At 41.1% G+C, this 24,182-nt stretch overlaps 1 protein-coding gene across 2 annotated transcripts; it reads left to right on the plus strand.

The window, feature by feature from the left end:
* The first annotated feature begins 7,525 nt into the window (after positions 1 to 7,525).
* Positions 7,526 to 23,994, plus strand: txndc5 (thioredoxin domain containing 5). Of its 2 annotated transcripts, none has more exons than XM_038997652.1 (10): positions 7,526 to 7,784; positions 8,934 to 9,086; positions 13,472 to 13,577; positions 13,892 to 13,988; positions 15,637 to 15,752; positions 16,069 to 16,155; positions 16,305 to 16,475; positions 20,419 to 20,501; positions 20,872 to 21,001; positions 22,221 to 23,994. In XM_038997652.1, exons 1-10 carry the CDS (start codon positions 7,597 to 7,599, stop codon positions 22,341 to 22,343), a joined length of 1,254 nt encoding a protein of 417 aa, XP_038853580.1. In that variant the 5' UTR covers positions 7,526 to 7,596; the 3' UTR covers positions 22,344 to 23,994. The 2 variants fall into 2 exon arrangements, with proteins under 2 accessions (XP_038853580.1, XP_038853581.1); XM_038997653.1 differs by having other exon boundaries at positions 7,527 to 7,784; positions 16,305 to 16,448.
* The last annotated feature ends 188 nt before the right edge of the window (positions 23,995 to 24,182 follow it).

Genomic DNA, 24,182 nt, shown 5'->3' on the forward strand with positions numbered 1-24,182 from the left:
GAAAAATGGATAATTTCAACAGATACCTCAGGAGACCTACATTTGGATTAGCCATTGAGCAGAGGTAGAACATAAAAACACTGTGATACAATGGCCATCGCCATGGAGACCGACCTCAGCCGTGTGTGTCCATCCATCCCAGATTTCCAGATGAAAGGCTCGGCTGCATGGGATTTTTCCGTAACCGTTCTGTTGGTGTGGGAGGCCTTTTCCCATGGAAGGTGGCTGGTGTAGCGGCTAGCCTGTGAATGACATCCGTTCCTCTCGATTGATCGCTTCCTGTATCCCCAAACGCCATGTGAAATAGGCGGATATGATCGCTTCCTGTATCCCCAAACGCCATGTGAAATAGGCGGATATGATCGCTTCTTCATATTCCCAGAAAACATACATAGGCTTACTATTGTATAACTTCCTCAGTGATTTGCTTTATGTTCAAGTAATCCTCAAGAAGCTGTGCTGCGGGTTGAAATATATAAAACGACTGTGCCGCTTAAGTATTGTACCTTACTAACCAATTTGTTCAATGTAGTCCTGGTGTGGATTGAAAATCAGAATTATTGCAATATAATCAGGAAACAACTGTAACTGTTGAAGATGATCCTGACCTGATTTCAGGGTTGTGTAAGGCTTAGTCCAGGGAAAAAAATGATATGCTAGTATTTCTTTTCTTCTTACATGTGTAAGGCTTAGTCCAGGGAAAAAAATGATATGCTAGTATTTCTTTTCTTCTTACATGTTTCCAAAACCCAGTTACTGATTTTGATTTAATATGGCCTGCTGTTCTCGTTGTGCATGTTGAATCTGAAACATTCTAAATATAGACTGGAACTTGAGAGTGAAACTCTAAAATGTAATCCACAGCTGTGAAGTAAGACATCTATTGGGTTATATAATGGGATCTTAAGCACTGACAAATTCATAACATATTATACGAATTGGAATTCGTAACATATCGTACGAATTGCAAAATTGCAGGATGTACTGTAACGTATCATATGAAATGGATGACGTTGTGCACAATTTTCGTAGGCCCGTTTTGGCTCGTGAGCGCTACTTTCAAAACTACTGGCTGCAATTATACCAAAATGCTGCTGCATCACTTTAACCTGGTTGTTTTGATCAAGATATAAATTCTAAGGTATGGTTTAGCAATTGTGGATGGTGGGAATATATCACAAAATAGCTAAAAGAGATGCAGATTATTCTACTTTCTTTCAACTACACTTAACAAAAATATAATAAGTCAAGGGGTCTGAATACTTTCCGAATGCACCGTATACTGAACAAAAATAGAACCCAACATGGGACCAACACTTTACATGTTTCATGAGCTGAAATAAAAGATCCTAGAAATGTTCCATATGCACAAAAAGCTTATTTCTATAAAACAAAATCACAAATTTGTTAACATCCCTGTTAGTGAGCATTTCTCCTTTGCCAAGATAATCCATCCACCTGACAGGTGTGGCATATCAAGAAGCTGATTAAATAGCATGATCATTACACAGGTGCACCTTGTGCTGGGGACAATAAGAGGCCACTCTAAAATGTGCAATTTTGTCATGCAACCCAATGCCACAGACGTCTCAAGTTTTGCAGGAATATCCACCAGAGCTGTTGACAGAGAATTCTCTACCATAAGCTGCCTCCAATGTTGTGTATGGCATCGTGTGGGCGAGCGGTGTGCTGATGTCAACGTTGTGCACAGAGTACCGCATGGTGACGGTGGGGTTATGGTATGGACAGGCATAAGCTACAATTGCATTTTATCGATGGCAATTTGAATGCACAGAGATACCATGGCAAGATCGTGAGGCCCATTGTTGTGCGATTCATCCGCCGCCATCACCTCATGTTTCAGCCACGACACGGCCCCGTGTCGCAAGGATCTGTACACAATTCCTGACAGCTGAAAATGTCCCAGTACTTCCATGGCCTGCATACTCAACATACATGTCACCCATTGAGCATGTTTGGGATGCTCTGTACAACAGCGTGTTCCAGTTCCCACCAATATCCAGCAACTTCGCACAGCCGTTGAAAAGGAGTGGAACAACATTCCACCAGCCACAATCAACAGCCTGATCAAATCTGGTCACACCAGATACTGAATGGGTTTCTGATCCACGCCCCTACATTTAATTTAAGGTATCTATCTGTATTCCTAGTCATGAAATCCATAGATTAGGGCCTAATGAATTTACTTGAATTGACTAATTTCCTTATATGAACTGTAACTCAGTAAAATCTTTGAAATTGTTGCAGTAATATTTTTGTTCGGTATAGCTGAGTAGGCCTTTTTTTGTTTGACTTATATTCTTCAACCTTGGTAGACAGAAATCTGACTGTGCCATTAATTTGGTCCTCACTCTCCTCCTCTCTTTCAGTCTCCCACTCTCTCGCTCTACCACCTGTCGACTTCTGCAGTCTCGAGCACTAACTTCAGGCAATTAAGAAAGTAAACAGCACATCCTAGGGTCCCTGTGGACCATTCATCTACTTTTGCTATTACAGCACATATAGTTGGCCTGGCAAGCTGCTGATTGTCAACAATGGGTAACCAGTAGACACTGGAACTATGTGGCCTCCGTTGTGAGAGGCATGCGTTAATGTGTGAGGTACAATTTAGTCACATTGACCCTCAGTATGGCATGTTGAGATGAAGCTGTTGGGATTAATTGTGAAATGTGGATACTGGTGACCATGGTAACAACAGAACACCCATGGTAGATCTCTAGATGTTATTTATCATGTGTGGAAGTCAAAGAAAATATATCATATTATTTTGCACCTCCTGTTAGCTGTAAAGGCAGAGGTTTCAATGAGCAGGGAGGGATTGGAGTTTGATAGGATGGCAAGAGCTCTGAGCTAGTGTGCATATCCAGACCTCTTCTGATAAAAAATATCTAATAAGCACTTCTGAGTGTAACATTTCAAAGAATACTGAAACCTGACAAATAATGATATGTAAGCACATTGGGCAGAGGTAGACTTGGTGGTGATGGTGTGTGGGTGTGTGGGTGTCACTCAGCCCTGTCATTTTGTTAGATCTTGCTCTCTGACTGCACATCAACAAAGTTGTTCAGCACCAAGCATTTTATGAAGCTGTTCTCTCTGAACGGGAGGGATGCTTGGGTTTGAGGGAGAGTCTGTTACATTGCTGCCCATAAACGGACCCAGTCCATGTGGAATGGTGGAATTTTAATGGTCGCCCTGAAAATGGCAGGTCACAGTCAATCCCTTGACACAGGTCACCTCCAACCAGTGACCCCCAGTTTAACCAAACCCAGAACACTTTCTAAACATCTCCTCCAGTAACATGTCTGAAAGCAGACCCTGGCACTGGTATAAATATTTTTTCACTGTAGACCAGTGGTTCCTAAACATTTTTGGAGCTGTGATCCATCTAAAGCTTAAGGACTTTTCTTGTGACCTTCCTCCATGAAAACAAGACCAATGTTTCTGACCAGGAACGAATTGGAATCTGCTACCAAAAAGTTGCTAGCAATGGTGATATACAGCACACCAGCGTCTTAATAGAGACAAATATAAAACATTACAAAATACAGTATCTGTAACCTGGTTACAATAGCCAACTCTTATCATTGTCATGCCATACGACATGGCTAAAGCACAAACAGCACTGAACCTCTAGGCTAGAGTATGTGCATCTGTTGTCTAGCTAAGAAACCAACCCAGGGGCCTGAACTGCTGCACTGTGAGTTGATGAAGTCTTTCTGTGACAGGGTGGAAATAGTTTGTCCAGCCAAAGACTTGTCAGTCCTGGGAGGCAGCGCACTAAATACCTTGGGAATGGAGCTCAGATTTATAGTTCTGTAACCATTGCACAGCACTACAGCCCCCAAGGGAGGGACCATATAGCCTAAGCAATAAAGTAGATTCATTAATAGGTCTAAATGTTCTCACTCTCAGGCATCATTTCCAGTGGGGATGAAGAGGTAGGCAACCTTTACTCATATCTGACCATCAGTTTGGGAGACCAACTGGCTATTACTCATCACAACCGAGTATGATCCAACACCTCCGTCTTAGATGTTTTATTTTGTGGAAAGCAAGCCGTAATGGTATATTCTCTCTGCCACAAATCCCTTTCCACAACATTAAGAATATTGTTCTTTTTTCACTGATTTCTTCAAGGATTTATGAAACTTGCACACCAAGGGGCCAAGCTTGTTCCAGGAGCAGGACAGAGCTAGGTGTGAGGGAAAGTTGTGCTGGCTGCCAAGGAGTTGCAGTCGACCGGAACATGCCAAAGACCATTTTAAAGTGACTAATTTGGTTTTTCTAAAGACCTGTTGGAGGTGAAATATGTGTTCCCTAGTCTAGGCTACTGACAGCTGTCATGCTGAGGTTTCTACACATTTAATGGGACGATTTTGGATATTGTTGGCAGGGTTATTTGAAAACTATTGTATTGTATTTCATGAGCAAAAACAATAGTTCTCACAAACAGAGTCCACTTCAAAGAGCTCTCACAATGGAAAACTATACAAAACAATAAATCTTATGGACATCCCTTTGTCTGAAAGACCTCGACTGTAATTTTGCAGGATAAAATGTAATTCTAACATTCTGAAGTTAGGTGAAAGAGAGAACCTTGAAAGAACAACCTGTTTGTTACAAGTGACCTAGTTTAACAAACCAACATGTACCTCTAGTTTGAATTATATCCATAAAACATATATGTAGAAGGCGTATACCAAGTCGCAAAAAAATTACCAATGTGACTAGGGAAACAAATGTGGTCCATTTCCTCAAAATGGTATTCCATTGTTCTATGTATTGAAATGGCTCAGGAGAGGAAGGCCTCTCATTTCATTTCCTGTTCTCACATATAAATAATCCTCCTCAGAATGATTTTCGCTTGCTTCCCATGACCGTATTAATAAATATAGCATGGCACAAACAGTGTAAAACAGTACCTGGGACAATTCTGTGAAATATTGGAATACTTGGGAGTTTGGACAAATTAGAATTTATCATTTACACTAAGTGTACAAAACATTAGGAACACCTGCTCTTTCCATGACAGACTGACCAGGTGAAAGCTATAATCCCTTATTGATGTCACCTGTTAAATACACTTCAATCAGTGTAGATGAAGGCGACACGACAGGTTAAAGAAGGATTTTTAAGCCTTGAGACATGGATTATGTATGTGTGCCATTCAGACGGTGAGTGGGCAAGACAAAATATTTAAGTGCCTTTGAACGGGGTATTGTAGTAGTAGTAGTTGCCAGGCGCACCGGTTGTGTCAAGAACTGCAACGCTGCTGGGTTTTTCACGCTTAACAGTTTTCCGTGTGTATGAAGAATGGTCCACCACCCAAAGACATCCAGCCAACTTGACACAACCGTGGGAAGCATTGGAGACAACATGGGCCAGCATCCCTGTGGAACGCTTTCGGCACCGACACCTTGTAGAATCCATGCCCCAACGAATTTAGACTGTTCCTAGTGCAAAAGGTGTTCCTAATGTTTTGTGCACTGTGTATAGTCCTTTAGGCAACTTGTTCTAAAATGTATTAATTTACATGTCTTCACTGCAGTATTTTTTTATTTATTTTAGATCATCTTATTAAAGCCCAATTGATGGTTGAAATACAGTTCCTTCAGAAAGTATTCACACCCTTGACTTCTTCCACATTTTAGTTTAAACTTGATTTAAATATATAGTTTGTATCACTGGCCTACAGCCATTACTCCATAATGTCAAAGTGGAATTGTGTTTTTATACATTTTTACAAAATAATAAAAAATGAAAATCTAAAATGTTTTGAGTCAATAAGTATCAACCCTTTTGTTATGGCAAGCCTAAATAAGTTCAGGAGTAAAAATGTGCTTAACAAATCACATGATAAGCTGCATGGACTCACACTATGTGCAATAATAGTGTTTAACATTATTTTTTTTTATGACTAACTCATATATGTACCCCACACATACAATTATCTGTAAGGTCCCTCAGTCAAGCAGTGCATTTCAAACACAAAGACCAGGGAGGTTTTCAAATGCATTGCAAAGAAGGGCACCTATTGGTAGATGGGTAAAAATAAAAGAAACAGACATTGACTATCCCTTTGAGCATGGTGAAGTTATTAATTACATTTTGGATGGTGTATCAATACACCCAGTCACTACAAAGACACAGGCGTCCTTCTTAATCTTAGTTGCCGGAGAGGAAGGAAGCCGCTCAGGGATTTCGCCATGAGGCCAGTGGTGACTTTAAAACAGTTACCTAGTTTATTGTCTGTGATAGGAGAAAGGATGGCTCAACATAATTGTAATTACTCCACAATACTAAATGACAGTGAAAAGATAGAAGCCTGTACAGAATAAAAAATATTCCAAAACATGCATCCTGTTTGCAATAAAGCAATAAAGTAAAACTGCCAAAAAATTTGCTAAGAAATTAACTTTATGTCCTGAATACAAAGGGTTAAGTTTGGGGCAAATCCAACACACATCACTGAGTACCACTCTCCATATTTTCAAGCATGGTGGTGGCTGCATCATGTTATGGGTATGCTTGTCATCGGCAAGGACTACAGAGTTTTTTAGGATAAAAAGAAACAGAATAGAGTTAAGCACAGGCAAAATCCTAGAGGACAGCATGGTTCAGTTTACTTTCCAACAGACACTGGGAGACCAATTCACCTTTCAGCAGGAGAATAACCTAAAACACAAGGCCAAATGTACACTGGACTTGCTTACCAAGATGATATTGAATGTTCCTGAGTGGCCTAGTTACCGTTTTTACTTAAATCGGCATGAAAATCTATGACAAGACTTGAAAATGGCTGTCTAGCAATGATCAACAAACAACTTGACAGAGCTTGAAGAAATGTTTTAATGTGAAAATATTGTACAATCCGGGTGTGCAACTCTCTTAAAAACGTATCCAGAAAGACTAATCGCTGCCAAATAAGTTTCTAACATGTATTGACTCATATGTGAGTACTTATGTAAATTAGATATTTCTGTCTATAATTTTCAATACATTTCCTAAGATTTCTCAAAACATATTTTCACTTTGTCATTATGGGGTATTGTGTGTAGATGGGTGAGAGAAAAAAAACTATATTTAATCTATTTTGAATTCAGGCTGTAACGCAACAAAATGTGGAATAAATTAATACTTTCTGAAGGCACTGTAGCTCATGGTAAAGCATGATGATGCAATGCACAGACTTGATTATTCAACATGACGATATCTGTCCTTACTCAAATAAACTATTTAAAATAATGTGTATACCTAGCAACTAGGCTGGCTGACAGAAAGACCTGAATGAATGAATGACGCAAATTAATGAAATGTAACCAACACTGAAAAGTTTAGCAAACTTTGATATTTTACACTAGCTGCTCTACTTGTGAAAGCATCTGGATTTAAACTTGATAAGAGCTTGTTCAGGAGTGTTTGAAGTGCACCAGTTTCGTGATGCCACAGATCTCCACCTGTAAAACGCCAGCAACCATTGTTCAGAGCGTCTCGCTATGCATTGGCTCTATCCAGATTCCCGAAAAGTCAGCAGTAGGGCTAGGGGCTGTCCAAGTATTCACAGACGGGATCATGGCCTCCTCAGCACTGAATTGCACACCTTTTATGTTGTGTGTTATTTATTGTGCGTTACTTTTTGGTAATATATTTTGCAACGCTGATTTAGAAGAAGATGAACATGCCAAGCATACGTATACGGTGGATATGTTCAATGATGCTGTCCCCACAGCTCCTCACTTTGTCATGTTCTTCGCCCCATGGTAAGCAAACGTTTTTTCAAGTTTTAACCTGAATGAATGGATTAGCCAACGTTAGCTAGTTAGTAGCTAGCAGTTTGTAAAGTTATCGACAATGTTCAGATAATGTTACCATATGTCCTTAACAATTTAGCTAGCTGTCTCATTTTCAAATTGTCATGATGGGCAAGCTCCTAACTTTGATTGCTGCTACTAGTAAACGTCACCTAGCTAATTTGCAGCTAACTAGCGTATCTTTTTGCCGGCTAGCTGGTTACCAATCGAACTATTTATATAGTCAGCCAACTTGTTTTTAGTTACACATATGATATGGCTGTTGTATATAACATGTTAATCCGTCCTTGCATTTGATGCCATATCAATGTAATCTGGCTAACGCGTTGGCTATTACTCGAGCGTTAGCTAACATTAGGTAGCATGCTACTATGGCTGCTACATTTTGGGATAGTTATTTAAACTAGCGAACTTTTTGAAGTCACGTTTCAACTTGAACTGTCCCGTACTTTACAATTTTAGTTGACAAAGTCGCTACATGCACAGCGCAGTGTTTTTTCAAGGTGTTCATTTTGCTGCTTAAATGTTTCTACTGTACTGCAGCTTTCTAGCTAACAGTACAGTGGAGGAATGGATAATTTCAGGATTCGCTCCTGCTGTGACCGTTTACGTGGCAGGACTGACTGACGTAACCTCGTAGACATGCACGCACTAAAGCTGTGCCTAAAAATGACAGTTTTTTTTAACCCAATGAATAATCTACCTGCTGTAGTTAGGCCTAAATGGGATATAAAATATGTTGGTGTCTTTGCTGACATAAAGGCTTATAGGAAAAACATGTAGTCCTTCATCATGGAAGTAAAAAATCTGTTTTTTATTCTCAGATATCTCCTCAAAAGTATTTCTGGTCTCCTCCCAATGGTTCCTTGATACTCATGTGAAGTGTCACAGCTCCCCATATACAGTTACAAGCATAGCCGTGGGAAGTAGGGGTGCTGAGGGTGCTGCAGCAACTCAAAAAAATCTAGATAAAACAAATAATATTTTTTTTACAAAAGTATTGCACAGGGCCTTTACTAGTCGTGTATTAGCGAACCGATATAGCCATCTGTAGCGCTGGCCAAGAAACAACAATTCTCTGCTGCATTGTCTTTTTAGGTGTGGTCACTGCCAGAGCCTACAAGGGACATGGAATGAGATGGCGGACAAATACAACAGCATGGAGTCGCCGCCCGCCTACGTTGTAAAGGTTGACTGCACTCAGGACGTCAAGTTCTGCTCCAACGTCCATGGAATCAGGGGGTACCCCACGTAAGTACAGGGGCGTATTCATTAGAGCAGGCGTTTTTCTTGCACAGGCATCATATGTTAGTGTAGCAAATGGGGATGTGTGAAACTTAATCTTCAGCCTGAACTGTCCCGCTTGCGTTGCCTCATAAGATAGCGTTTGAGATGGTACAATCAGCTAAGATGCTTGAGGGATGACGGTCACGTGTGTTTGTGAGGCAGAGGTCTCATGTTTGCGCCAGGTATGGGCTGAATTGGAGAAAAAGTGGTACTCGCTAAGTAAGCAGTGTGACAACCTTTACATTAGCAAAAATATATAACCACGTCTTGTCATCAGGTGAATGATAATGACAAGTAGAACTAATCAATATTTGACAATGAATAGATTTGGTGGACAGTTTCATTATTTTGACCTCCCCACAGTTCATTGGAAAATTAAGTGTAAACTCTTAAGTTGATTAGCTAGAAAGGTATCTTGGTGGTGTAGAGCAGTGGTTCTGAAACCTTTTATAGTCCCGTACACCTTCAAACATTCAACCTCCAGCTGCGTACCCCCTCTAGCACCAGGGTCAGCGCACTCTCAAATGTTGTTTTTTGCCATCATTGTAAGCCTGCCACACACACACTATACGATACATTTATTAAACTTAAGAATTAGTGAGTTTTTGTCACAAACATCCTGGCTCGTGGGAAGTGACCAAGAGCTCTTATAGGACCAGGGCACAAATAATAATAATCAATAATTTTGCTCTTTATTTAGCCATCTTACATATAAAACCTTATTTGTTCATCAAAAATTGGGAATAACTCACCACAGGTTAATGAGAAGGGTGTGCTTGAAAGGATGCACATAACTATGCAATGTTGGGTTGTATTGGAGAGAATCTGTCTTAAATAATTTTCCACACAGTCTGTGCCTGTATTTAGTTTTCATGCTAGTGAGGGCTGAGAATCCACTCTTACATAGGTACTTGGTTGCAAAGGGCATCAGTGTCTTAACAGCTCGATTTGCCAAGGCAGGATACTCTGAGCACAGCCCTGTCCAGAAATCTGGCAGTGGCTTCTGATTAAATTAAATTTTCACAGGACCGCTTGTTGCAATTTCGACGAGGTTCTCTTGCTCAGATATCGGTAAGTGGACTGGAGGCAGGGCATAAAAGGGATAACGAATCCAGTCGTTTGGTTCGGGAAAGTAATTGCACCTATGTCACTCATGTGCTTTGCTATATTACATTTGACATTGTCCGTAAATTTGAGTTAATTTACACATACAATGATGGAAAGACCTGTGTGTTGTCCAAGTTAATGCAGACAGAGAAGAGCTCCAATTTCTTAATCATAGCCTCAATTTTGTCCCGCACATTGAATATAGTTGCAGAGAGTCCCTCTAATCTTAGATTCAGATCATTCAGGCAAGAAAAAACATCACCCAGATAGGCCAGTCGTGTGAGAAACTCTTCATTATGCAAGCGGTCAGACAAGTGAAAATTATGGTCAGTAAAGAAAACTTTAAGCTCATCTCTCAATATATATATATTTTTTTTAACGTGTCAATACTTTGCCCCTTGATAACCAGCGCACTTCTGTATGTTGTAAAAGCGTTACATTGTCGCTGCCCATATCATTGAATAATGCATAAAATGCACGAGAGTTCAGGGGCCTTGCTTTAACAAAGTTAACCATTTTCACTGTAGTGTCCAAAACATCTTTCAAGCTGTCAGGCATTCCCTTGGCAGCAAGAGCCTCTCGGTGGATGCTGCAGTGTACTGTTTGCATGCGCGTTACCACTTCACTATGTCTCCCTGTCATGGCTTTTGCGCCATCAGTACAGATACAAACACATCTTGACCACCAAAGTCCATTTGATGTCACAAAGCTGTCCAGTACTTGAAAAATATCCTCTCCTGTTGTCATTGTTTCCAGTGGTTTGCAGAAGAGGATGTCTTCCTTAATTGACCCCCCATAAACGTAACAGACATATGCCAGGCCCGCCAGTTGTGCCAGCCCCACCACGTCTGTTGACTCATCCAGCTGTAACGCATAGAATTCACTGGCTTGTATGCGAAGCAGTAATTGTTTCAAAACATCTCCTGCCTTGTCACTGATGCGTCGTGAAACAGTGATGTTTGATGAAGCCGTTGTCTGTAGTTTTTTTTTGGCCTTTTCCCCAGCGTTGTCCCAGCCATATCCGCGGCAGCAGGAAGAATTAAGTCCTCCACAATAGTATGGGTCTTGCCTGTCCTAGCCACTCGGTAACATTGTGCAATAGAACAGTTTCTTCTTGGACATATAACACACTGTGGCTGAGGAAAGGCACTACTCCCAATATAAGTCATTACGCTAACGCCAGTTAGTGTTGGCTTGTGAAACTACCTCTAACTTCCTCCATACTGGACCCAGAGACATACAAATGGTATCCACAATGGACCCTCTGCAGTACCTCGGATCCCAGTTTGAAAACCTCTGCATTAGGGCACACCGTAGCAAAACATTTTAAAACCTTGTGCAATAGAACAGTTTCTTTTGCACATATAACACACTGTGGCTGAGGAAAGACACTACTCCCAATATACTAAGTGAACCCCAAATCAATGTAGTTCTCATCATATTTGCGCCTCTTCGATTGTCCAACATCCCTGTCTGTTGTTCGGCGCTTTCCCGGATAAGGGGGCAGTAGCTCTTCAGCTGCATCAGATTCACAACTGTCAGTGTCCATGCTAGCTGGGCTAGCAACAAATGTAGAATTACTGATGCTAGCATTGGATGTGCATGTGGAAGCAGAACAACTTGTGTCGTCAACAGGTGCAGGTGTAGTACTGCTGGTAGTAGCAGTACTATCAATAGAGCTGGTATGTGTCTCTATGGACGCGGGCCTTACTTTTTTAAACTATTTATCAATTTTCGTGCAAACGGAATGAGCAGCAGCTACGTTTGGCTACATACGGACCCTTGGTGACATTCCCGCGAGAAATGTAATTGGATGTTAATTATTTGACATTGTGTTGTTATTTTGCTGAACACTAGATGGTTTAATTTTGGGGGGGCAGTGAAACGAGACTACTCAGGCGAGAAAAAAACATCACCCAAATGTTTAGCCCAGTTGGAAAATCTAAGTGGACTGTTTGAAAATGTGAATCACATTTTTATTTGGCATACCCCTGACGGCATTGCGCGTACCCCAGTTTGGGAATAGTCGGTGAAGAGAACATTTAGCAGTTTTGAAGCAAATTTCCAGCTATTCTACACTTTAGCAAGGAGCTAAATGAAAATGTTGCAGTTTTGAAGCAAATTTCCTCAAATTCTATGCATTTTGCCAATGCTAATGCTGTGTACCTCTGCTCAAACATTATAACAAAATCAATGGGCACGTGCCCTCAATTCCCATATAACATAAAATTGAAATAAATCCCATTCTCAATTCTCTCTGACTGTCTAGTTTTTATTTTATTTGTATTTTTCAAAGATGGTATTATTGAAAAAAATATATAGTTCAATATCTTTTCTGCATGCTTTCTATCTGGTATTGGTCGTTTCAGTTGGCACCAAAACTGTTTTTCTATTCTGAAAATTACCACATAGATGGCACAACTAATAATTTTAGCTGAAACGCGCCGTAAAAAAATGAACTTGGTTTCTATTGAACACGCCATACAATAAAGGCATTTTAATTAATTATATGAAGAGTGCCTTGGTCCTCCTTTCTTTTTTGATGACCAATTCACCCCGTTTACCAATGAGCACCTTCTGTCTACCAACATTTACTATTGTGTATCTTAGTAGCGCTTCCTTTCCTCCTCTTTCTAATAATTTTCTATACAGAAAAAAAACATGTAAGTAGCTTGATTTTGGCAATTAAGTCATTTATCTACTTCCCCAGAGTTATGACTTCCTGTCATTATGCTAACGCTAGTTAGCGTTGGCTTGTGAAACTACCTCTAACTTCCTCCATACTGGACCCAGAGACCTACAAATGGTATCCACAATGGACCCCAGTTTGAAAACCTCTGCATTAGGGCATACCGTAGCAAAACATTTTAAAACATTGTGCAATAGAATTGGATTTCTTATTGGATAAGTTGAGATCACCATTTCGAGGCACTTCTTTATTTTGCTACCTGTATAAACCACAAAAAGCAGTGGGCTTCAATGTAGATAGCAGTGAACATTGACATGCATTTAGACCCTAACATGCTTATAAATTACTCTGTTGAAGAAAAAAAACAACTGTCACGCAGAAAAGTATTAACATTTTATTAGCCATGAACATGACATAAATGAGTTGCAATGCATGTAATGACAAAGGAATTTACCAATTTGGTGTATTTTGAGTATGTTGATACAGCAGAGCAGTATGGCCAAGCCCTAATCATTGAGTTGTATGATCTCATTGATCCCTGTCTTGTTTGCAGGTTAATGCTGTTCAAGCCCGAGCAGGAGGCAATGAAGTACCAAGGCTCCAGGGACCTGCAGTCTCTGGAGACCTGGATGCTCAACACTGTGCAGGAGGAGCCTATGGTAAGGAGAGAGGTCACCCAAGTGCAGAGACACAGGGCAGGGGTGCTTTAAACTTGAGAGCATCTAAATAAAACATACAATAGGTGATCCTGTATGGCTCAGTTGGTAGTATTGTAGGTTCGATTCCCGGGGCCACCCATATGTAAAATGTATGCACGCATGACTAGGTCGCTTTGGATAAAAGCATCTGCTAAATGGCATATTCTTATATTATTATTATTATTATTATTATTATATATTGAAATGGAAACCTTTTTGAGACTAATGTTATGTGATGGTAGTCTTTATTTGACGTGTGGCATGATGTTCTGCAGGAGCCAGAGACTGAGCTGGAGCCTCCCAAAGCTCCAGAGCCAAAGCAGGGCCTGTATGACCTCACCGCCAGCAACTTCAAGGCCCACATCTCTAAAGGTAACTTGGGGGAGGACTGGGAGCGATCAGTACCACACACGTGGTAACGGTCTCTTTATAGCTTGGTCCCAGAACTGTTTCTGCTGACTTGCAATTGTCATGCGCCATAGGAGTTGGCAAGACGGCACACACAGACCTGGGACCAGGCTTGTCTCTTTAGACCTGAATATAACCCAACGTTTTATGCAAGTTGCATATGTAAAGTTTCTACAAAGTTTAACATAATTTAGGCGCTGTCATTTCCTTGAAACCATGATGCAATCCACGCTACATTTATCTCATGCAACCAGCATGTTTCCGGTCGCTGGACAAGCACAACAAAAGTAAATGGCCATGATAATTGTCCCCATGAAATTGCAGCTCTTAAAGGGATACTTTGGGGATTTTGACAATGAGGCCCTTTATCTATACTGAATAAAAATATAAACACAACATCCAACAATTTCAAAAATAGAAATACTCCTCAGTTTCATTAGTTGTCCGGGTGGCTGGTTTCAGTTGATCCCACAGGTGAAGAAGCCGGATGTTGAGGTCCTGGGCTGGTGTTGTTACGCGTGGTCTGTGGTTGTGACACCGGTTAGTTGTACTGCCAAATTGGAAGTGGCTTATGGTAGAGAAATTAACATTAAATTCTCAGGCAACAGCTCTGGTGGACATTGCTGCAGTCAGTATGCCAATTGCGTGCTCCCTCAACTTGAGACATCTGTAGCATTGTGTTGTGTGACAAAACTGCACGTTTTAGTGACCTTTTATTGCCCCCAGCACAAGGTGCATCTGTGTAATGATCATGCTGTTTAATCAGCTTCTTGATATGCCACGTCAGGGGGATCGGTTACTTGTCAAAGAAGAAATGCTCACTAACAGGGATGTAAACAAATTTGTGCACAACTTTTGAGAGTTCAGTATTCTTCGCCCAGAGTCAGACTTCCTCATTTTGATGTATCTGTGTCCAGTATGAATGAAGTTGGAGGTAGTTTCACGAGCCAGTGCTAACTAGCATTAGCACAATGACTTGAAGTCTATGGGTGTCTGCTTGCATGCTAGCAGATACCCATAGACTTCCGGTCATTCCGGTCATTGCGCTAATGGTAGTTAGCAATTACTTCCTTCAAACCACACGCAGAGACACAAAAATGGTATCCATGAGTTCATCTGACTCTGGGAAAGTAGATAAAGGGCCTCATTGCCAAAATCCCCAAAGTATCCCTTTAAGCCTGGTTTTTAGTCGTATGTTTAAGAAAAATAAATGATTCCTGTTTTGGAGAAAAAAGACAGGATATGACAAGGTCATTTGTAAGAGGAATGTTTATGGGTCTCACCTTTAAATCTGGGCAAGATGAACTGTGACAATTGTGTAATCGGTAGCATTTAACCTCTGAGCTCAGTTTATTTTAGTCTCTAGGGCCGCATTGCAGAGGCCATTTTTATAGTTGATGTAATTTCTCATATTATTCCATCAACTCGTAACCCATCCTTAAGCTAAGACGCTCATATCCTCTAACTTAAGGTAATATGTGCCTCTGTAAAATGCTTTATAATTACAGTTTGTTCAGATTGCAGCTATTCTTGGTGTACATTTATGTATATATTATGTTTTCCAGTATTAAATATAATCTCCTTTTCTCCTTTTTTTTTCTCCTCTCCACAGGGTCCCACTTTGTCAAGTTCTTTGCCCCCTGGTGTGGTCACTGCAAGGCCATGGCCCCCACCTGGGAGCAGCTGGCCACCAGCTTCGAGCACTCAGACAACATCAAGATCGGCAAGGTTGGTGACAAGGTCCAACCCTGCCGGAGCAACAGCAGTGTACCTGAGTCACTTATCTATGTAACAAGACCAGGACACGGATCTTCTGACGAGTCATTTTGTTTGTACAATGAGATAATACAACCCACTGAACAAATGTTATTTATGGCTGTGGCCTGTTGTTTGTATTGAATTGCATGTTGATATTTCCAAGTTAAAAGCACAACTAGCTATCTTTACCAGCTACAGGAGTTAAATGTAAAGTATGACAAACTAGGTATGAGCTGGATATACTGAATGAATTCTGATTAAGCTGGTGTGTTGTGTGATTGGCCAGGTGGACTGTACCCAGCACTACGAGGTGTGCTCTGAGAACGCTGTGCGTGGCTACCCCACCCTGCTCTTCTTCAAGGACGGAGAGAAGGTACGTAGTTTGGTTGGCTAGCACACTGAAGAAGACCTTGTGTCATTGTGTTCTGTAACACATTTAAGCTTTTAAGGAGCTATTGCTTCACCATTAAAAGCGCGAGTCGGTTTGTTAACCCTTTCCATTGCTGCTGTTTGTCTGTCCAGGCGGATCAGTACAGAGGCAAGCGGGACCTGGAATCTCTGAAGGACTTTGTAGACAACCAGGTTAAGGCTGCTACTAAGGAGGATGACGTGCACCCACATGCTAACGAGATCCCAGTACCCAGCGCCGAACCTGCCAAAGAGGAGGTGTGTGTGTTTGACTGTTTCTCTCAGGTACCGTGAGGCCAAGCACATGTGCCTTCCAGACTTTAAATACTCCACATGCTATTTTAAAACTCTTAACATTGGTCACTGTTACGCCGAGATATCATTTTGGGGGCGGGTACCCTGTTGCGTGTGTGGGCAGCAAGTTTCTTCTCCAGATACTTAATGAGTGAACAAGCTCTCGGGCAGATGTTTTAGCAGTGAGATTACCATCTAGCCCGCTCAGGCCTACGCTGTAGACTACAGTCTACACCAGGCATAGGCCTCTGCTGCACAACGGTCAACTAGACCTAGCAATTATGGGCAGGCTAGCTATTTCCTTCCGCCCATGCCAAGGCATCTCGGATAGAGCGTTCACTGTGAACAGTGACATCGACCTTGAACAAAGACATGGGACGAGTCGTTTAAGGAGAGATCCAAAGCTAATTCCAATACAACACGAGCTCGATTAGTCACAGATGTTCGGTGTAGGAATTTAGGCTACTGGTCTTGTGGACATGCAGTGCCTTCAGAAAGTATTCATACCCCTTCACTTATTCCACATTTAGTTGTGTTACAGCCTAAATTAAAAATGGATTCAATATCAATTTTTTTCTGTTACCCATCTACACACAATACCAAAGTGAAAACATGTTTTTAGATATTTTTTTTGCTCAAAGAAATATAGCATTTAGATAAATATTCACACCCCTGAGTCAATACATGTTAGAATCACCTTTGGCAGCGATTACATCTGTGAGTCTTTCTGGGTAAGTCTCTAAGAGCTTTGCAAACCTGGATTGTACAATATAAAAATTGTTCAAGTTCTGTCAAGTTGGTTGCTGATTATAGCTAGATAGCCATTTTCAAGTCGATCCATAGAGTTTCAAGACAATTTACAGTACCGGTCAAAAGTTTGGACATACCTACTCATTCCAGGGTTTGTCTTTATTTTTACTGTTTTCTACATTGTAGAAAAACAGTGAAGACATCAAAACTATGAAATAACACATATGGAATCATGTAGTAACCAAAAAAGTGTTAAACAAATCAAAATATATTTTATATTTGAGATTCTTCAAAGTAGCCACCCTTTGCCTTGATGACAGCTTTGCACACTCTTGACATTCTGGCAACCAGCTTCATGAGGAATGCTTTTCCAATAGTCTTGAAGGAGTTCCCACATATGCTGAGCACTTGTTGGCTGCTTTTCCTTCACTTTGTGGTCCAACTCATCCAAAACCATCTCAATTGGGTTGAGGGTGGGTGATTGTGGAGGCCAGGTCATCTGATGCAGCACTCCATCACTCTCCTTCTTGGTCAAATAGCTCTTACACAGCCTGGAGGTGTGATTTTGGTCATTGTCCTGTTGAAAAACTAATTATAGTCCCACTAAGTGCAAACCAGATGGGATGGTGTATCGCTGCAGAATGCTGTGGTAGCCATGCTGGTTAAGTGTGCCTTGAATTCTAAATAAATCACAGACAGTGTCACCAGCAAAGCACCCCCACACCATCACACCACCACCTCCATGCTTCATGGTGGGAACCACACATGCGGAGATCATCCATTCACCTACTCTGCGTCTCACAAAGACACGGCGGTTGGAACCAAAAATCTCAACTTTGGACTCAGACCAAAGGACAGATTTCCACCGGTCTAATGTCCATTGCTCATGTTTCTATGCCCAAGCAAGATTCTTCTTATTATTGGTGTCCTTTAGTAGTAGTTTCTTTGCACCAATTTGACCATGAAGACCTGATTCACGCAGTCTCCTCTGAACAGTTGATGTGTCTGTTACTTGAACTCTGTGAAGCATTTATTTGGGCTGCAATTTCTGAGGCTGGTAACTCCAATGAACTTATCCTCTGCAGCATAGGTAACTTTGGGTCTTCCTTGTGGCGGTCCTCATGAGAGCCAGTTTCATCATAGCACTTGATGGTTTTTGCGACTGCACTTCAAGAAACTTTCAAAGTTCTTGAAATGTTCCGTATTGACTGACCTTCATGTCTTAAAGTAATGATGGACTGTCGTTTCTCTTTGCTTATTTGAGCTGTTCTTGCCATAATATGGACTTGGTCTTTTACCAAATATGGCTGTCTTCTGTATACCACCCCTACCTTGTCACAACACAACTGATTGGCTCAAGCGCATTAAGAAGGAAAGAAATTCCACAAATGAACTTTTAACAAGGCACACCTGTTAATTGAAACGCATTCCAGGTGACTACCTCATGAAGCTGGTGAGAGAATGCCAAGAGTGTGCAAAGCTGTCATCAATGCAAAGTTTGGCTGCTTTGAAGAATCTCAAATATAGAATACCTTTTTGGTTACTACATGATTCCATATGTGTTATTTCATAGTTTTGTGTCTTCACTATTATTCTACAATGTAGAAAATAGTGACAATAAAGAAAATCCCTGGAATGAGTAGGTGTACAAACTTTTGACTGGTTCTGGAAGTCAAAACTGTAGCTAGGCCACTCAAGAACATTCAATGTCGTCTTGGTAAGCAAGTCCAGTGTATATTTGGCCTTGTTTTAGGTTATTGTCCTACTGAAAGGTGAATTTGTCTCCCAGTGTCTGTTGGAAAGCACATTGAAGCAGGTTTTCTTCAAAATTTTGCCTGTGCTTAGGTATCTACCGTTTTTTATTTTTTATACTAAAATACTCCCTAGTCCTTTCCGATGACAACCATACCCATAACATGATGCAGCCACCACCATGCTTGAAAATATGAAGTGGTACTCAGTGATTTTGTTGTTGGATTTGCCCCTCAACATAATGCTTTGTATTAATTTATTTGGCACATTTTTTGCAGTATTACTTTAGTGCCTCATTGCAAACAGAAATATTTGTAATTTGGACAGGCTTCCTTCTTTTCACTCTGTCATTTTAGGTTAGTATTGGGTAGTAACTACAATTTTTTTAACCATCCTCAGTTTTCTCCTACCACAGCCATTAAACTCTGTAACTGTTTAAACTCTGTAAATGGTAAAGTCACCCATTGGATACATGGTGAAATCCCTGAGTGGTTTCCTTCCTCTCCGGCACATTACATTACATTTTAGTCATTTAGCAGACGCTCTTATCCAGAGCGACTTACCAGTGTCTGTGGGGCGACGCAAAGTGCATACATTTTATTACATTTACATACTGAGACAAGGATATCCCTACCGGCCAAACCCTCCCTAACCCGGACGACGCTATGCCAATTGTGCGTCGCCCCACGGACCTCCCGGTTGCGGCCGGCTGCGACAGAGCCTGGGCGCGAACCCAGAGACTCTGGTGGCGCAGCTAGCACTGCGATGCAGTGCCCTAGACCACTGCGCCACCCGGGAGGTAAGTGAGTTAGTAAGGACGTCTGTATATTTGTAGTGACTGGGTGTATTGATACACTATTATTGATACACTATGCAGTGTAATGAATAACTTCACCATGCTCAAAGGGATATTTAATGTCCGATTTTTTTATTCTTTACCAATCTACCGATAGGTGCCCTGGTTTGCAAAGCATTGGAAAACTTCCCTGTTCTTTGTGGTTGAATCTGTTTGAAATTTACTGCTCTACTGAGGGACCTTACAGATAATTGTATGTGTCGGGTACAGAGATGAGTTAGTCATTAAAACATTATATTAAACACTATTATTGCACAGAGTGAGTTCATGTGACTTGTTAAGCAAATTTAAACTTATTTAAACTTGCTATAACAAAGGGGTTGAATACTTATTGACCCAAGACATTTCAGACTTTCATTTTTTATTAATTTGAAAAAATTTATAAAAACATCATTCCACTTTGACATTATGGGGTATTGTGTAGGCCAGTGACACAAAATCTCAATTTTAAATTCAGGCTGTAACGCAACAAAATGTGGAAAAGTCAAGGAGTGTGAACACTTTCTGAAGGGACTGTATTAACCAATACATGACCAGGAATGATCCCATCTGATATCATCTGTTTTTTTCCTGCAGTCTGGCGTTATTACACTCACAGAGAGCAACTTTGACGAGACCGTGGCCAAGGGGCTGACGTTCATCAAGTTCTACGCTCCATGGTAAGCCCTTTTAAAAAGAGTGTTACTACTGTATATAACTATATCTCCCACCGTATGACCTTGGATATTTATTTGAGTCAGTGGTACTTGTAAGAAGTTGAGGAGGCTAGTGCATTTCCCCTCAGGTAATGGAGCGGCACCCTCGCAGACTAAAGTTCCATCTCTACACTACTATCTGCCCTGATCTAGGCTAGGTGAAAATAATATCATGGCTGCCAGTTTTGTCACAGCAGTGCACATGACTAAAAGTACACTAGATGAAAGTACCACTCGACTATTGAGATGCAGAGAAAGAGAACCTCTGTGGTCCACTGACTGGATAACCTGCGTAATTATAACTTACTTGTCTCCCCCCCCCTCCCCACTCCAGGTGTGGCCACTGTAAGAATCTGGCCCCTGCATGGGAGGACCTGTCCAAGAAGGAGTTCCCTGGCCTGACTGACGTGAAGATTGGCAAAGTGGACTGCACAGTGGAAAGGACGATCTGCAACAGGTTTTCAGTAGGTGTTCTACACTGAGTGTACAAAACATTAGGAACACCTTCCTAATATTGAGTTGCAACCTCTTTTGCGCTCAGAACAGACTCAATTCGTCGGGACATGGACTCTACAAGGTGTCAAGTGTTCCACAGGGATGCTGTCTCATGTTGACTCCAATGCTTTCCACAGTTGTGTCAAGTTGGCTGGATGTCCTTTGGGTGGTGGACCATTCTTGATACACACGGGAACTGTTGAGCGTGCAAAACCCAGCAGCGTTGCAATTCTTGACACAAACCGGTGCGACTGGCAACTACTACTACAATAGCCAGTTCAAAGACACTTAAATATTTTGTGGCACACATACAATCCATGTCTCAATTGTCTCAAGGCTTAAAAATCCTTCTTTAACCTGTCGTCTCCCATTTTTGTACACTGATTTGAAGTGGATTTAACAGGTGACATCAATAAGGGATCATAACTTTCACCCGGTCATAACGTTCACCTTTCATGGAAATGTTTTGTACACTCAGTATAAATTAGTGTAAATTGACTGTCAGTAGCTAAGATATTGCTCAGAAAGAGCACCAATGTAGTGTACTATACTCTGCGGTATAATTAGCAAGACCTTGATTGTGTAACTTGACATTCCGTTCATAAACACACACAATCAGGTGAGACCCAGCGCCACAGGAAGTATAAACGGTGGGTTAGCGGGGGTTGTGTACTATGGTTCAAAAAGCCATAAAACTGCACAGCAACCTCATCACGGGATTGGATAATCAGTGGTGCTCTGCTAACAGGAATGGTGGATCTCAAGACTCCCTCATGGCCCTGAAGACAGTCCATGTTATAACCATCACAACCTTTATTAATGGGACACTCTGGAATTTTCCACTCACCGTCTCAAGGCCATGGACTAGTAGTCTCTTCAGCTGCAGCCTGTCTGGCTCTTAGAAGCTCACTGTTAGAATTGATTAAATTAGTGTTATGTTAAACAATCTAGACGATTCATGCAGTTTATAGTAAGAGAAAAACCATTATTTGCAACCATTATTTCCTTCGGTGTTGGCCGATCTGAAGGAAAGGTGGACGTGATATGGTGAAGGCTTTGCAGTGCTAGGTGAAGTAAAGACCATATTGTTTATACCTATCCATTCCCTTCAAATCAGCAAACACTGAAGAGGTCGGGGCTAGCTAGGGGTTGTTACCTTGCTGACTTTGTCTCCTTTCTCTTCTACAGGTGCGTGGGTACCCCACCCTGCTGTTGTTCAGAGCTGGTGCTCAAGGTGAGGAGCATCACGGAGGGCGGGACTTGGAGAGCCTGCACAGTTTTGTGATGAAGCAGGCCCGAGACGAGCTGTAGCATTGTCCAAACAACATCCACCGTTACTTCTCTCCTCCACCCAACACAGAATATCTGGCCAATGGGAGGAGTCCTCTCTCCCACAACGGCCAGCTCTTATCTCCCATCGTTTTCCTTTCAGAAAGGAGTAGCGTCAACGCACTGCTTTTTAACCCCCTCTGTAATGTCTCATGAGCGAAGCCAGTCTGATTCTATAATAATCCAATAGTTTGTGTGAAATGTGACTATTTTGTTTGGGCTGCCCAAACTGTTCCTCTGGAGAACATTGGCTGGCTCTGCAAACCACTTTTTGCCAGCGGTACTTAAATCGGCCAAACCTTAAAATGCATACCGCCATAGTCATCCCAACACTTGACAACTCAAGCAGAGTCATCTTAAATAGTGCCTGCTGGTTGTATCAAACGTTGGATTAAGCTGACTGAGTTTGTCTGAAATTTTATAGATATAAAATGTGTTAATGTTCATTTGGTGATTTAAGAAAATCATGTTGACGAACAATCATGAGCCGTTGATGTAATGTTACTGTTGCACAGAGGTCAAAGCCACGTTGATTGTTAAGTTGACGGTACTTTTGATCCATGCCAGTGACGGCCTAACTAACTTAACTCTCAGGGACCCCCAGTTGGAGTTCTTGGCCTATGCCATACTGCAATCTATAAGGCTATATTTTTCTGACGAATTCCCCCAACTGCTTTTTGGCTATGACAGGAAAGGCTGCATGAAACTGTTTCATGTCAAACTGCCCTTTGTGAGTGAGTGGTCTTCTGTGACATTGCAATTGTACTACAAAAAGTCTGAATGTAAATGTATTTTTTGGTGTTCCATTTTAGTGCTGTAAGAGGTTCAGTCCCACGGTCCAATGTCAGGCGCCTCGGGATTGTTTTGGCGTTCTCACTGTTTTATGAACAATGATTGTGATCGTCTGTTTGGCGCACTCAAGTCATGCCTTATGCATGGAATGTGCTAGTTTGTCATGAAAGGAAAACCATATGTCATTAATCCATGTTTGAGGGATTGTCCAACATGGACGACTTAAAAAAATTGAACATTCAGAATGTTGCATAGAACAAACGTCTGCTGTAAATGTAATCGATTTTCCAAAGCGGATGAATATTCTGTTCCATTGACTAAGCCCCATATCAGGCCCCAGGATGTCAGTCAAAAACCCAGTGAAGCACAACAACAGTGATAAGGTCATTTTACTTTGGGGTTGTTGTTTGGTTTACCTCAGTTGCTTGGGAGGTCAAAAAAACAAATACCCCAAATATATTATCCTCCCATATAATGATCACTCATGACTTGTTTAGTCCATAAATTACAATGACAAAGTTGATTTTCTTTTCTTCTGTCCATAATGTTAGTGGATCAGAATTTTGTTGTGTGTGTTCTATTCAGGGGTGGTTGAACATTTTTAAGTGGTCTGAGAATGTGTTCGCATGGAGTTGCTGTGTGAGGCAGTTTACATTCAATGCTCAATTAAGGGAAAGAAATGCATTCAGAGGCTAACCACTTATTGTCAGTAAAATCTTTATGGATAGTACATGGTCTAGGCAGACTCCAGTGAAGGAAAGCAGTATTTTGTTTTTGAGTGGGTTGTACACTGACCATGAATTTTGTAAAAAAAAAAAAAAAGGCAAGGTGTAACATGAGATTTTGTAATAAAATGTCTTTCCAAAAATAGTATCTTTCATTTGTTTTTTTTTCTCTGTAATATGGCATGTGATTGATTAAGTGGTGCAATAAATAAGCTGAAAATGTACACGTATTTACACATAAAAGTAAGTCTAAACATGACCACAAGAAATGTAAACAGCAGCTTACCGGAGGTATATTTTGTGA

This window comes from Salvelinus namaycush, chromosome 7 (genome assembly GCF_016432855.1).
Source record: "Salvelinus namaycush isolate Seneca chromosome 7, SaNama_1.0, whole genome shotgun sequence".
In the NCBI taxonomy this organism is placed as follows: Eukaryota; Metazoa; Chordata; class Actinopteri; order Salmoniformes; family Salmonidae; genus Salvelinus; species Salvelinus namaycush.

Coding starts and splice junctions, on each gene's coding strand:
- txndc5 (XM_038997652.1), top strand. CDS start 7,597: ATGGCCTCCTCAGCACTGAATTGCACACCTTTTATGTTGTGTGTTATT. Junction 7,785..8,933: donor GTCATGTTCTTCGCCCCATG/GTAAGCAAACGT, acceptor TTGTCTTTTTAG/GTGTGGTCACTGCCAGAGCC. Junction 16,476..20,418: donor TGTTTGACTGTTTCTCTCAG/GTACCGTGAGGC, acceptor TTTTTCCTGCAG/TCTGGCGTTATTACACTCAC.